Source organism: Epinephelus fuscoguttatus, linkage group LG7, assembly GCF_011397635.1.
Source record: "Epinephelus fuscoguttatus linkage group LG7, E.fuscoguttatus.final_Chr_v1".
Classification (NCBI taxonomy): Eukaryota; Metazoa; Chordata; class Actinopteri; order Perciformes; family Serranidae; genus Epinephelus; species Epinephelus fuscoguttatus.
In genome coordinates, this window is record NC_064758.1 from 42,155,752 (window position 1) to 42,171,380 (window position 15,629).

At 41.7% G+C, this 15,629-nt stretch overlaps 1 protein-coding gene across 1 annotated transcript in view; it reads right to left on the reverse strand.

Moving 5' to 3' along the window:
• oprl1 (opiate receptor-like 1) overlaps positions 1 to 10,761 on the reverse strand; it is a 156,723-nt gene extending 145,962 nt beyond the window's left edge. The window contains exons 1-2 of the mRNA XM_049580418.1: positions 10,403 to 10,761; positions 2,338 to 2,584 (exon numbers count right to left, since the gene is read on the reverse strand). Coding sequence (XP_049436375.1) covers positions 2,338 to 2,546 — 209 coding nt within the window. The 5' untranslated portion in view covers positions 2,547 to 2,584; positions 10,403 to 10,761. The remainder of the gene's footprint in view (positions 1 to 2,337; positions 2,585 to 10,402) is intronic.
• Positions 10,762 to 15,629: the final 4,868 nt, after the last annotated feature.

Sequence of the window (15,629 nt, forward strand, 5' to 3'; positions counted from 1 at the left end):
CCGGTTAGCCAATCAAACTTTGCCACAATCTCCTTCAGCCATTTATGTTGCTGCTGCCAAACTTTAAATCTGTTCTCCTCTCTGCTCCTGTCAGCTGTCATTTTAGGCCGAATCAACACACCCTCCTCAACCCCATCCACCTCCAGTCACCTTATCCAGAGCCCACTCCTCATCACATCCAGATCCTCAGCTCCCTCTCCATCTCATCTTATCACCACCACCACCACCAGCGTCTAGACTCCATATGGGGTGATCCCTAATCTTTACCACCCTCCTGGAATAGATGACATCACGGTGGGAAGTTCTGATTCATGGCATTATTACTGTGTTATACTGCAAAAATGATATGTTTGAGCTCTTCCTACTTCTAGCCATGATTGTGCTGTTTCCATAGAGGTGCAGGACTTTATGTTGCAGCCAAAATGAGCCCATGGTGGGTAGAAAAAGTCCAGAAACTGCTTGAAGTTCAGCTTTAAATGTAGAGAAAAAGTATCCAAACAACAACAAAATCACTCACACACACACACACACACACACACACACACACTCAGAAACACACACGCACAGTCTCCTGCTTCAACATGATATACATGAGCAGACAGCAGCTGCCCACCGGGCCAACCATGACTGCACATATACTCTACCTCACACAACACCCAGGTGTTCACCTACGCTTGTTTCAATCAAATCCACAGGGACAAACACACACACACACACACACACACACACACACACACACTCACAGAAAAGAGACAGTGGCACATATGACCCACACAGCTGCCTGCCAGCTTTTTCCACAAAAACATCTACACAGTCGGACATGTGTACAAACCCACACACACAGACTCAGTGGCTGTGTGCTTTGAAATATCACCTTGAGTGTTGGATGATGGAAAGAGCTCTGATAACCTCTCATGCTGCAGGTATTACCTGACTAATGTTTAACATGAATCACTGGTTTGGGGTTTCGATTATTTTCAAGTCCAGTGTGTGGGATTTAGGGGGATACACTGCCCCTACAAGGTGAATATAATATAATAAATATGTTTTGTTTTGTCTAGAATCACCTGAAAATAAGAATCATAGTGTTTTCATCACCTTAATATGAGCTGAATATATCTACATATAGAGCAGGTCCTTGTCTATGGAGATCACCATGTTGCTCCGCCATGTTTCTACAGTAACCCAGAAAGGACAAAAAACGCTGGCTCTAGATGGGGCACATTTTTACATAGGCCACTGTGGTTAGTAGCCTATTTGAAGATGAGAGCGAAGAAAACGTGAAAGTAATGTGAAATGTGAAAATGTGAAGAAAACACACATTTCCTTAACAAGAAACTGCTTTATTGAATGTTTAAATCACCTGTTCTGTTTGTTTTGGAGAGGAAAAGACCTCTGCAGATAATTCAGCCTCCGCTAAAAAACCTCCTGATATCTTGATCAGTAAAAAAGGTGAGAACACATCTGGTAAAAATCTCCTGAAGGAATTTTAAGTGGGAGAAGTTTCAACTGGTTGCCATTTGCAATCCTCACCGCTAGATGCCAGTGAATCCCCCTAAATCCTACACACTATTCCATGAAAATACAACTATGGTGAGGTTAAATCATTCAATAAAATTACCGCCCTGCCTCTGCACAAGTTTCTCTTACAGTTTACATCCATGTCCACCCATCGTCCCCCCAGCAGTACAGAAGATCTTTACAATCAGCACAGCTTCAAGGTGGACACCCAAGATCAGTGTCACAATTTCAGTATCTGACCAAATGTCTCTCCTTCTGTTCCTGAGATATGATGAAGAGTAATGGCCAGAAAAGTGTTTGATGCAGAATAATATGATGTCAAAGTGAAGTTGACCTTTGTCTTTATATAAATATAAATATATAAAAAATATAATATAAAAGTAATATAAAATATTACTACATTATATTTCCCTATTCGGCATTTGTTTTGACGTATGAATTCTTGAGTTATAGATAAAAACATTACGTGAGGTCAAAGTAACCTTGACCTTTGTCCTTTGACCACCGATATCAGAAAAAGCAAAGATAAATCCTCCAAAGGTATTGAGTTTACAGTGAAACTGTACATGTAATAGCAGCAAGTATTGGCGATTTTGTTTGATAAAGAAGTAAAGTTACAAACAAGACTGATCCTGAATAAGTTTCTCTCGATCAATGTATTGATTTATGGACTAAATATTCAGCACCAGCATCGTTGGGCCGCAGACACGGAGTGAGAGAGTGACACAGTGGCTTGAGAAAAATCCTCACAACATCTAAAACATCTGTAAAAACCAATAGCCACTTGCACAAGAGTTCAGTTCCTGTTCCTCTTACCTTATGATGACGTACATGACCAGGAAGTTTCCCACCAGGCCGATGACGCAGACAATCATGTAGACGACCACGATGGTGACCCTGACCCCCGTTGGCAGTAAGGCGTCGGTCACGTTGTCTAAGCAGCTGAAGTTGTTCTGGAAGAGCGAGTCGTTGTAGAGCTGCAGGTGACCCAGCTCGTCCAGCAGGAAGTCCTCCGGGAAATCCATCTCTGACCAAGAGCGAGGGGGAGGAGTTTTACACCCACCTGATGGAAGAAGGAAGTGAGGTCAGACAAGAGAGTCAACGTGTCGATCCAGATTTTTTCTAAAGTCTGACCTGCAGATTCCGATTTTGGTTGTTTACAATTCAATTTCTTTCTATCATCTTTCTATATTCCATGGTTTTAAAAGGTTACCACCTATCAATCTCTGTTTGACCATTTGTTTTTCTGAATAAGGAAACGCTGGTTAATGGGCATATCATCATCCATTTTGTATTCCAGTCATTATTAGTAGTGAGTTCTTGCCCCACATGAAGGAGTAAGCACTGTGGGATCTTGTGCACAAGTAGGCACAGATGCTGGACTGGACTGGATGGGGGTGAAGCTCAACCCTCGTCTATGGTTATGAGCTTTGAATGCTAAATAAGATCACGCACACACAAGCAGCTGAAACGAGTGTCCTTTACAGGGGTGTCGCCCTCAGGGTCACAGTGAGACCCTCAGAAGGTGAGAAGAGTGGAATTACTGCTTGTTAAGGAGCCAGCTGAGGATGATTATCATTATTAGATGCCTCTTGGATACATTCCTGCAGAGGTACGCACATCCACCTGAGAGGAGACCCCTGGGCACAACCATGCTGGATGGATTAAACCCCATCTAGTGGCTACACCTTTGCTTCCCCCAGAGAGAGCTGGAAGAACTCCTGGGCTACCTTTCTTAGCATGTTTCCACTGGGACCAGGACTTGGATAAGAGTCAGGAAATGGATGTGATGTCTGAGAGAACGGTGTCCAACCATGTTCAACATAATTAACATTATTAACGTGTTTTGAGTAGTTTTTTTTGGACAACAGTGAAGGTTGATGTACTGAAACAGAGAGAGGTTATGTCCGGCTTTAGCTGCACACTCTATACTCTCTGTCTCTGCTACTCACCGCCATGTGAGCTGCAGCAGCAACACATCAAAATGCTGCCACGAACCAGCCCCCCTCCTTTTCTCTCTCTGCCTGATCATGAATATTCATCAAATCAAAACAGCAAAGTAACTCTGCTGTGCTGCTGAATTTCCCCGGGGTTACTGCCAGGCTCAATACACACGGGTTATATATGCGCTAATATCTCTTTCTTCTCTCATCCCTCCATCCTTTCCTCATCTCTACCTCCCTCTCTGTTGACATATCTTTTTCTGTTCCTACTCTCCTTCTCACATCCAGTGTCCATATCTAAGGCACATTGTGTTTCGTTTGATGGGTTCGATCTCTGCTGCGGTGTGTGTGTGTGTGTGTGTGCATGTGTTGCTGTGTGTGTTTTGGCTGGCTGAACGTTGACGAACGAGCAGTTAAACTTAGAGCCTGAAGTGTGTGTCCATGTAAGGCTGTAGTGGCACTCTGGGTGGGCCACTGTACCAATTCTAGTACGTGTGAGAGGATAAAGCAGCACTAATGAGACTGATGTTATTGTTACTGATCCTGCACGCAGCAGAGTGCAGTGCATGTAGGAAAGTGAAGCTACAGTGACTGGTTTTAACACTTGAAATGCTGTGTTTTAAGTCATTACAGTCACTGTGTGTCCACCCAAATGTTGTCAAAATTTAAGCAAAGTTCCTGAAAATAAAGTGTGGACGAGTACAGTAATGCAACAAGATGCCAGAATTAATCCAGCAGCAGTAACGCTGATTCTCTCGGGCATTTCATTACTGTTTCCAACCTCGGATGGCATTTGTGTTATTTTAATAAATTAATATGTCTTCTCTGATTCATGCATGTTGTCGTGTGGTGTTTTTATCAGCTGCTCAGGCGATAGACAGCGGGGGCGACTCACGACAAGGTTCACTGGCTGGGTTCAAATTGGGGACGTTCAGGTCAGCCGTCCCTGTTCTTTTTATTCTGTCAGTTTGGGGTCTCTCTGCTGAGTCATATGACACAGCAGGACAGCTCTGTCTGCAGTGGAAGTAGCGATGTAAATGTAAAGGTATTCAGACAGGTTATACTGAAAGTACATAACAGAGTGACTTTGTTTCAGGATTGTGTTCGGAACTGTGCTACACTCAAATAATTTAATCTAAATGCTGCTGAAACAAAAGTTATCTAACTTTGAAATTCAGCTCAGCTCAGTTGTAAAACTTGGGCACTCAGCAGAGATGGGACCAAGTCACATTAAGTCCTAAGTTAAGATTGACAAGTCCCAAGTCCTCACCCTTGTAGTTTTGGCCCCGTTAACAAGTCATATTATGCTCTTCACCGAAGCAAATGCCATTTCAACAACAGAGTTAAGGCCAAAACACAATGGTGGCAAAAGGCGCGCGTCAAAACATATGGCCATATTATTTTCAATGTACAACCTAACATCGGCAGCAAAACTCATGTTGGCCCGGACATGCTGCCCCGAGGCACTTTACGCCACTATCCTAATTCCAACCTCCCCACCAGCAGAATTAAATGCATTTTTTCCCCCACTGGCTCTCTGTTTGTAGCCTTCATACCAGCTCCTGTGGCAGCTCGACTCCTCTCCTCACCATTGATGCAAACAGAACTGTAGCTGTTCCAGTGTCTTGTGTGTGACAAAGATGAAGACAGACTTGTTGTTGAGGTCGAGACATATTTCAAGTTAAACGACCCACAATCCCGTCATTACAAAGACAATAGCCAGAAAGGTACTGCCTGGTAAGTCATAGCTCTGGAGATCGGCTCCTCAGGTTAGAGATGAAATTTAATTAGGGACAGTCCACGCATTATTTTAAGCTTATGCAAAGGTGGAGGAAGTACAGATCTTTCAGTAAAAGAAGTATTAACTTTGCATGGTCATCTATTGACAAGCTGCAGAGCGATGCGTCCAATGTGTGCTTGGGGCTGCACTTGACGTGCGTCACATGCCACACTGCCCCGCTGCTGCGCCATATGGAAAAATCGGAGTCCAAACAGAATAAAAATGCCTCATGTAACCAACTCAATCGGAAGACACTGGCCCGACTGGAGGGAATCAGACTGAGGGGGGGTGATGTAAACGTTTTGATTATTTATTCAATAGAAAAATATAAGCACCTAATAACCATGTAAACACTTGACCTAACTATTTCTCTGTGGTTGGAATTTATATATTCTTTCTGCGCATGTTTGACCACCTGGGGGTAACATTAGATGACTCAGTGTGGTGCACATGGTGTGCAACAATAGCTGTTTTTACGCGCCTCCCTCTGCACATAATATTTGGTGCTTTGCTAGTGCTGCCTTTTTATGTGACTGTTCTGATTAATGAATGCATTAATTGATTTTAAATCAGTAGCCCTTTTACATGTTGTTAGAGGCTGAATTGTGGAGTTTCTGAACATAGTCGTCTAATGCAACAAATAGAAATAGCCTGCATATGAGATGTTTCGGGAACATCGGTAAATTGTAGCATCTACCGATGTAGACGTCATATGTTTCAGGGACGTCTGTAATTTGTAGCTGAAGATAACTACTTGGGTTACACTTAACTTATTACTAAATTGTAAAACCACTTCTTATTCTATATTTTATGTATTGAATGAATTGAATTTTCTCAGTAAAGTTGGGAGAAAGACTTCTTCTCTTAGATCTTTGGCAGATTACACGCCTCACAGCGGGCAGAACTGGGGCATGTAAACACGTCTTATTGGATCCCTTTGTTTGGGTCCTGGTGAATAGTCAAGTTGACTTCGATCGGGTTGAAGAAATATTGTCGGTGTAACCGCAGCTAATGAGACTCAGTAACAAAGAATTCCCACAACGAGGTCATTAGGAACATACACAGTAAATTTCCGAGAAAATCCACAGAGAGGGAGCGTCAGGGTGGAGTGATGTTACAAGTGGACAAAAAAGCATTAAGTATTGTGGGCTAAATATACAGAAGAGATCAGCATGTTGCAGAAGAACCTTTGTGCTGGATACCTGCAGGCTCCCCCGCCCCCTCAGAGGAAACATGTAACACAAACAGCTGTTAATAAGCTCATACAGTTCAGGTAAACTGTGGAGGAAGATCTAGTCTCTGCTTATTTTCAGCCTCTCAGCTTGTTCACGGTTGACAAAATGGTCACAGTTACATAAAAAGACATGTTGCTGGTCTCTGTTTTGTCTCTGTTGCAGCTAATGGACGGACTGCACTGCTTCTGTGTCTACTGTCACAATAAGCAGCCTGTTGTGGACTGACGCTAACACTGCATGCTGCACAGATTAGCATCTTGCCATACTGTGTAGCTGATTCAATCCCAAGAATGGGAAAAAAGTACTCTAGAGTACTTGTTCTAGAGATGGAAATAACAAGACACTGTACCAGAAGGTGTGCTTGGCTGAGACATGGAACGACTTTACTCTAGGTCTAGAAAGAAAGGAGTGAAAGAAAATGAAAACAGCTGTGAGGCACAAAATGCCTCTGGACTGTCAAGTTTGCTGTGGTGGATAATCACCTCTGTTGCTTATACAAGTAAAATACACAGAAACATCTTCCTTTCTCACAGAAGACATACAGTCCAGAGGCGACCAACGACTTTCACCTGGGAGGCAGGTGTTTGTTTCCCCGATCGTTATAAAGCCAAAACCTGTGTTTTTGTCCAAAACCCAACCATTTGTGTGTGTTGGCTAAATGTAGCCACATTTTTCTTGTTGAAGGAAAAAAGAGTTGGTGCTGGACTGTTGTAGTGCCTTTATTTTGAAAGAGACTGTATGCAAACTGTACATTTCCTGTAAAAACATAAGTGTACTTTGAAAACAGACCACGCACGTAGTAACAGGCTCAAGTTGACACGGCGTCCCAGAACGACAACAACATCATACCTCAACGTGGAGAGTCCATGACCAAATGTCGATATGTGACGAGGTCGGAGTGAGAATGTGTTGAAAGAACAGTATACCGCTTTCCTTACAAAACAAACCAGTGTAAGTTGTAGCAGTAAAACAAGATGATTAGACATCATCTGCAAACTCCAGAGTCTGTAGCACTCATTGCATTACCTGTAAGTTTGGCAATTTATTGGAGAATTAAATTACGACAGGACAAAAATGTAAGCCAACAGACTACAAAGGTAGAAAAGGGACGTGTGTGTGTTTGTCTGTAATGTTAAGTAAATAAATGATGGGTTGGGTTGGCAATAAAACTACAAGACATTTTCATCACCAGTGTGAGTACTTCTCTTTTTCAAGGACCTCCCTCTTGTTAACTGAATATCAACTCTACACCCTGATCCCAGGCCAGAAATACAAGAGTATAATAATAATATATATTACTATAGTTTTATACCCCGGGAGATTGTAGCTTTTAGGCACTAGCAGGCACTGTGTCTCATTCTGTGCTGCGCCCAAATTGAATTCATTGTTTCTCACCTCATTAAACTGTTTGATGTAACTGCTGTGTAGCCTTTAGCCAAAAATCCAAAATTCATTTCAATAAAATAAAACATAAAAATCTATTCATCTACTTTTACATATTTTGTTTCATTAAAACAAATGTTAATTCAGCTCGGCTAATTCAAACAAAGGCGTTTTCATTTATCTAAATACACTGGTGTGATACCGTAGTACATGTTTGCTTGATTTTTGGTACAGCTCCCCCTGGAGAAAAAAGCACCACTGCAGTGGAGGATGCCAGGATGATTATTCAGCTACATGAGCAAACTTTCTGCTCTTAAATTAAGCAGCAGGTTACTTTGCTGTGACCGCGGGCTGACATACACCTCTACTGCAGACACACCTAGATGACAGATACACAGTTTTGCACCGTGTTTTTTATGGACTTTTGTTCAAGTTTAATGAGGATATGAAGGGTCCACTGGATTCTCTAATGTCACAGGCTCTTCTTTCTATTCTGTTTGTGCAGCTGCTGCAAACACTTTATCAAATATGACCACAACTTAGATCTTTGCTCTCTTAGCTGATGAGTTAACCGCTCTGCTAGGATCTCTGTCAACAAACACACTTTGTACCTGACTAGTTATTGTGTAAATGGTCCTTTTATGTGGGATTAGTGACAAGTCGTTGGTCATTACTGGAAAATGTCACATCTCTGGCACCACCGTGCTCCTCACAAATATGCTTTCATCTTTAATAAGCAGTGAGAGGTCTTTCTGCATGACTACATTCATCTGCAGAGAGACAACAGCACTGGAGACTCAGAAGAGTTGGACGACAACCATTATTTGTTAAGATGACTATTGCTATTCTCAGTTCCTATTTGTTTTATACATGGGGTAATTGATTATCAGGTATTTAGGAGTGCATGTTGTGGAGAGTTAACTTCACTAATAGTTTGATTAGTGATGGATTAGTATAGTTTGGGATTGGGGCGAGATAAGCATGGTGTTTCTTCCTACTTCTTTTCAGACACGAAATGTTGATTTATGTTTCTCATTGTACGTCTGCTCATGATTTATTGTTTGCCTCTGTTTTGTAGGTTTTTTGTAGGTTTTTTCTACTATTTTGTTTTTTAAACATTTGAAATAAATAAATCAAATCAAAAGCTGAACCTTGAAGCCAACAGGGAAATTAATTCTTAAAGGTGCTCAGACTGATAGAAAATTGAAGATGTGCAGGTTCATGAAGAGTGAGCAAACTTCATCCACTGGTGGATGATGATGATGATGATGATGATGAGTGAGGCACAGTCAAAACCTATATTCACATTTATTTGTCTGTATTTAATATTAGTTCAAAAACTCAGTGACTAAAACTGTGACTTTGAGTCAGTTGCCTCTGTTTTATTATTAAATAAGGACTGCATTTCTTCCATTAAAAGTTTCTTCTAATAAAACTAAAACACACTGCAGATGTATGGAAGTCTCTCTAACCTAAAAACAAATCTTAGCACTAATTGAGGTTTGTAAGTTTGAGAACGCTAGGACAAAATTGTGTACAGCAGATGTTTCGAGGACAAGGAACACATTTTTCACACAATATGCACGAGAAGCTCCTTCCTCACACCCCTCAAAGTTGCTCGCTCTTCATTTATGTCTCTCGCATGTAAACTTCACCTGACAGCAAAACGCCACTGGGTTGGACCAACATGTGAGCCGTCATTCTGTCACATTCCACCCTTTAAGTCACAAACTTTCAGGTAAATTAAAACTTGATGATAATATAAGATATGTCTCACTGAAATCTGTAGACTATAAATTGACTTCAAGGATCCACTGATGTTGTTAAGTTCTTCAAAATCTGTCAAACACAGAGAGACTTCACTGATCTGTGTGAGGGCTCCTAAAACTAGGCTTGGATTTGTTGTGTGCAGTTTTGTCACTAACAAACTTCCATACAGATCTGCTGCAAAGTATCTGAGTAGTAACACCAGAGTCACACACACAAACAACACATTAACACACACCGTTAAAGACACAATGAGAAAGTGATGCAAGAAAACACATAAACATTACCTCCACTCCAAACCTGACTCAAATTAAGACCCCCAAATGCACCACACACACAATCAGCAGCCCCTGATGCTCCTTAATCAGAGCAGGTGTTTGAAGTGAACTTAAATGCACCAAACTTTCACGTCTCTGCCCTGCAGTGTCACTTAAACACACCACAAGATGAACCAAGTATAAAAATGCACCGCTCGCACAGCCAACAAACATTCTGCACCATAAATGCGCAGATACAACAGTTTAAATTACAAGTACGTCACGCACGCGCCGCGCCACGCGCCATCAGTATCTATACAGTGTGTTATGGCAACCCTACAGCTGAGGCAGCTCAACATAAACACAGCGACACACTGCAGACGGACACAGGCGCGTTTTCTCACGCAGTGCGCACTGAGGTGCTCCAGGACTCCGACGCATTCATCTACATACATGCATATAAATACATATCTATGTGTGGTTGCACTGTTGCAGCAGGCTGTGTGATATCTGTACCTTTGTGGTGGCAGCAGCTCCACAGCTCCCCGCAGACCGCCCCGAGGAAGTTGTTGTGTTTCCCCCCTCTGCGTTACTCCGCACTGCCTCGCTGTCTCTGCGCGCTCTCTGTCGCTGTTGGTTTGGTGTCTTTAGATTCGCAGTTTCCTCCCGCTGTCAGCACCAAGAAGCTGCCGCTGTCAAAATCCCAAACCTGCCGTCAGTGTGTCCGTCCGTCCGTCCGTCCAGGAGAGAGAAACACCGCCTCACCTCCACTCAGCATCAGCTGGCAGGCAGAGAGAGGGGGGAGGTGGGGGAGAGAGGACAGGAGAGGAGAGGAGAGGAGGAGAGGAGGGGTCTGCTGGAATAAAGATGCAGCCAGCCCTTGCGCTTTCTTCTTCGTTTCTCCCCCCCCCCCCGTCTCTCTCTCTCTCTCTCTCTCTCTCGGACAGATCGATGAGGGCTGCACTCCCCTCCACCCTCTCCTCCATCTCCATCCTCCGCACCTCCAACCCATCATATATGTGCATTTGGATCGAGAAGCTGCTCATCATGTGTGTGTATGTGTGTGTGTGTGTGTGAATCCTGACAGTGTTATACATAAAGCACGTGCAACCATTTGTGTATACAGTGTGTATGTGTGTGTGTTACAACCTCTTAGAGGAGGGCGATATGGCCCTAAAATAATATCACGATATTTCACGGTATTTTTGCAATAACGATATTCTTGACGATATGACAAAAATATATATGTATTTTATCCTCCTGAGATCCAAACTTTTGTTTGGTGTGCATTTTTTAATTTCTCCTAGCTATCTGAGGTCAGTTGGACCTGATATGTATAAAAAAATAAAATAAACACTGTCAATGATAATTAAGTGTTATTAAGCGTCTTATCTTGTTGCTGTTGCTAAAATTGGTAAAGTTTGTATGGAATATCAAACTACAAACATTATTAGTAGTAAATAAACATGTTTCAACCATAAAATCTGATCAGGTTTTGGACCTTGTCTACTTTTGTGTTGGGATCAGCTGCGGACTGCAACAGGTCTGAGGTAAGCAGGAGGAAGTATAAGGTCAAGTAAACCCAAACTGCGATGTCCTCATATGAGGACACAGGGTCTCAGGAGGTTATTATTAATTTAAGAACATAAAATGACAACAAAATAAGTGATGTAGTTTTACAGCTTGCCTTCAAATATTCAGTAAAATATTTCTTTAGTTTGTGAACAACAACAGTAACTCAGAGTGAGATTCAGATTCTGTTACAATATTAATAGTTCAGCTAAATAAAATCTACCACTAATTACGCATTTAAACAGCTCCCAGATACAAAAAATGCCTCCTGGGATCTAAATCTATAAATCAACAGGTGATTTCCTTCTTTTAGTAAAATCCTAAATGATTGAGTTGTTCTTTTTTTCCACCTGGACCTTTATGCTCTGCCATTTCTCCTCTGATCATCACGCTGTAACCTGTGACAGGCTGTTATGATACCACAACTACTGCACATTCACATATATGGAGTCTTTTATCAAGTCGCGAGCGTCATGTAGGTTTACATTAGCAAAAGTTTATGACAAAATCACATGATGACACCGACTCCTGTGTGCGCACGCCGAGAGAGGAGAGGGAGAGACGCTGTGCTGCTGCCAGAGGAGCCGCTGAATGAGTTCCCTCTGAGCGGTAAGAGAGTCTGAGAAGTCCGGGGCTGTTCATAAAACATTCAGGACGCCACCGTTTATTCCACACGACTGAAGCTGCTCCTCTTTGTGGAACCTTGTGGAGTCAGTAATAATTTTGTTTCCAGCCATGCTTGTTGTTGCCGTGGGTAACAGTATGACGTCAATATGTCAACAAGTCGATATATTGTGAGTATCACGGCATGGATTTTTCATATATTAAAAATTCCACCGGTATTATCATGAACGAGATATAGTCCACTCCTAGTGTGTGTGTGTGTGTGTGTGTGTGTGTTAATACCATGTTTGATCCTGAGTGGTGATAAAACAGAACCTGCAGCTAAACATAGAGGAACACATGGCACACACACAGGATTAGAGTGATACAACCTGTTACTGTAATCACATTAGCTTTGTGTGCACCCTCAGACCAAAAACAGTGATGTCATGGTTCCGATGTGGGTGATAAAGAAAGCACAGCGTGCATCCTGTAAACAGTGTACAGTGTGCTGCAATTTGGAGCTGAGTAATGCGATGGTGTTTCAACAGAATAACGATCTGATTATGACTCTGGCCTGAAGGAGTTTGGACAGGAACAGGAAGCACATGCTTGGATTTGACAGAATAAATATAATCACAACATCAATCTAATGTGACTCTACCTTAAAGGTGCAGTTTGTAATATTTAGGGGGATTTAGTGGCATGCAGCTGTGAGGACTGCAGACTGCAACCAGCTGAAACCTCTGATTGGAATTTCTTCAGTGTTCGTTGTTCAGGAGGTTTGTACCATGAGCCAAATTATGCCCAGAGGTCTGTTTCTCTCCAAACAAACCAACAAGGTGATTAAAACTGGTAAAAAACACTGAATGAAGCAGTTTCACATTACAAATCAGTGTTTCTCAGACACTGTGTGGCATGTAGGAGGTGGGCTGCCAGCCCAGCACCTGCTAAAGTCTGCTCACCATTTTTCTAAGATGGCATCATGAAAGCAATACTCATAAAAAAGCTTTTGATACATATCACTGCTTCAGAAATACCTGTCCATGACAGCAAACTCCACACGGAAAATGTTGAAGTGCTGCAATAAAAAAGCAAATAAGGACAATGCCAACCTGCCACAGGTTATCTGAGAAACATTACTAAACTCCTAAAAAACAGAAGCACAGAGGGTTTGTTTGCCACAGTAACACAGGGAGAAAAAAGAAGAGAAGTTTAAGGCTGAAACAATACAATTATTATGTTTTCTGTCAAAACCTGAACGAGGTAATCTCATTTCAACAAGAGCAATCACAAAGAGTTGATTACCTTTCCTGACTTATCTCCCCGAAACTGAAACGATAATGAGGCAGCAGCAATCTGTGCACCAGAGGATGCTCCAACTGACACCAAAACTCACAAGATTGAAACCTGTTGTCACTCCGACAAGGTCGGATACAACATCTAAATTTAACACCAAAAGTGATTCATAATTTCGGATGTGGTTAAACCTCTGATTTTTCCATCTATATATTAAAGTGTTCAGTGTGAAAAATCAGCAGATGTACCTTTAAATGTCACTTGTTTATATTCCAATTAGTTATGTCCGACATTTCCCATAATGCAAGCAGCAGAAAATGTGCTTTAACTTGTTGCATTCCACTGTGGGTTTGAAATGGAAGAAAACTTTTTTGGGAAAAAAAAGTCATGGAAAAGGACAGCAGAAATTTTGTCCATGGAAATGTGTAAAAACCCTTGTGTTAGTTCTCGTAGTGTCGACAAATTAGCTGCCTTTCTACATCACATAATGTCATGTGATGTTCCAAATATTGCTCACTGGAGCATTGAAGTCAAGGTAAAGCTAAAAAAATGTGTTCTGAGTCAGTTACACTACAGAAAAATTTGTTATTAATCATCCAGGCAAGTTTGAATGATCAAAAAATTGCCAGGACTGACAAAATAATGTCTTAATTTGATTAACTGATCACAGAAAAAGCGATCCCAGAGGTCCAAGCTAGCACAGCCTGATGCTAACACTAGCAGCCAGCCAGGTGTTTAGACACAAACTGAGTCAGTCTACCTGTGACCGAATAACTCCCTTGCAAAATGGATTGCAATGGACTGCAGACCAGTTTCGATGGCAGAGGACAGGGGGACAATTGTGTCCAAAACCCAGCAGCTTTACTATAACACATGTGCCAAAATTCATTTAAATTGAATTTTTTCAAATACTTTCACAGCAAAAACTGATGTATGTGATTAATTCAGATTAATTAATCACAGAGCATGTAATTAATTAGATTTTCTTTTTTAATTGCTTAGGTTAGGTTTCAAAATCTTGAAAATATAAGCAGTCTTCTCTGCTCTGAAATGCCTGGGCGCAACTGCTGAGGGCCAAATATTGCTGGTTCAACATGACGGCGACGTTGACGTATCTGAGCAACTAGCTGAAGCAGTCAATGCAGTGTTTATGTGTGACAAAGTGACGAAGCAGCGTCCAAGTAAGTTCTTAATAACTCACAGAAAAAAAAAAAAGATAATCTTCTTAGTTCAGACACAGACAGAGGTGATACATCACAAAGGGTTAAATTCTTGATACTATTTAAGAGAATGGGGCTTGTGCATGACACACAGTAGGTATGATGGAAATGGTAGCCAAACACACACACACACACACACACACACACGAAAAGTGATCTTTTATTGTACCTAAAGAACGCTGAAACAAACAGACAGCTGAAACATTTCTCTGTAAAACTGTGCTGTAGGTGCTGAAAATAAATCAACATCACATTTCATTCTTCTGTAAACAACCACTCACTCACACGATAAAGAAAAATAACCAAACAGGAAAACAAACCTGGTATGAGGTCAGCGGCCTTTGAAACACTGTCACGGGGATTTAAAGCAGATGTCTCCTTCACTAAGTCATATGTTGTTTTTGTGACCTGAGTTGACCCGATCAGCCAAATTGCTGCTAATGAACTATTGTGTGTGAGTGAGTGAGTCTTAAATGAGTGATGTTCTGGCTGTGACTGTGTCAGCGTGATGCCTGGTCAAGCAGTAATCTCAGCACCCCTCAGGGCTCTGTGCTGGGTTCACTTTCCGGCAGCAGATTAATTCCTTTGAGTCCTTTAGCTCACAAAGCAGCCAGGTTCTGGCTGAGATAAATGATGTGCAACAAAACACCAGTTGTGTCACAGGCTGTGGACTTACTGTGTTCTGCTGCACCAACTGTTTGCCTGTTTGGTTCAGTTCATTTAAGCTGGTGAAAAAGATGCTGATTGAACTCTGATCTGGATTTAAAGGACCATACCAGTGGTTTTACAGATTTAAAGTGGAGACGAAACATTAAACAATATGACCGTGGTTTGTTTGATATTAATCTTAGGGGAAGATATGACACTGCAATTGATATCCACCAAGATTTGCCAGAAAACTAGATCTGTATCTTATGGTTTCATCAACAGGGCACAGGCATCTTACAACAAGCTAGCCGGTGATGTCACTAGGATGGTTGTTCACTATCGGCACTGGTTACAACTCTGCACTTCAGACCACTTTATTTAGTTACTAACTTAATATTTGT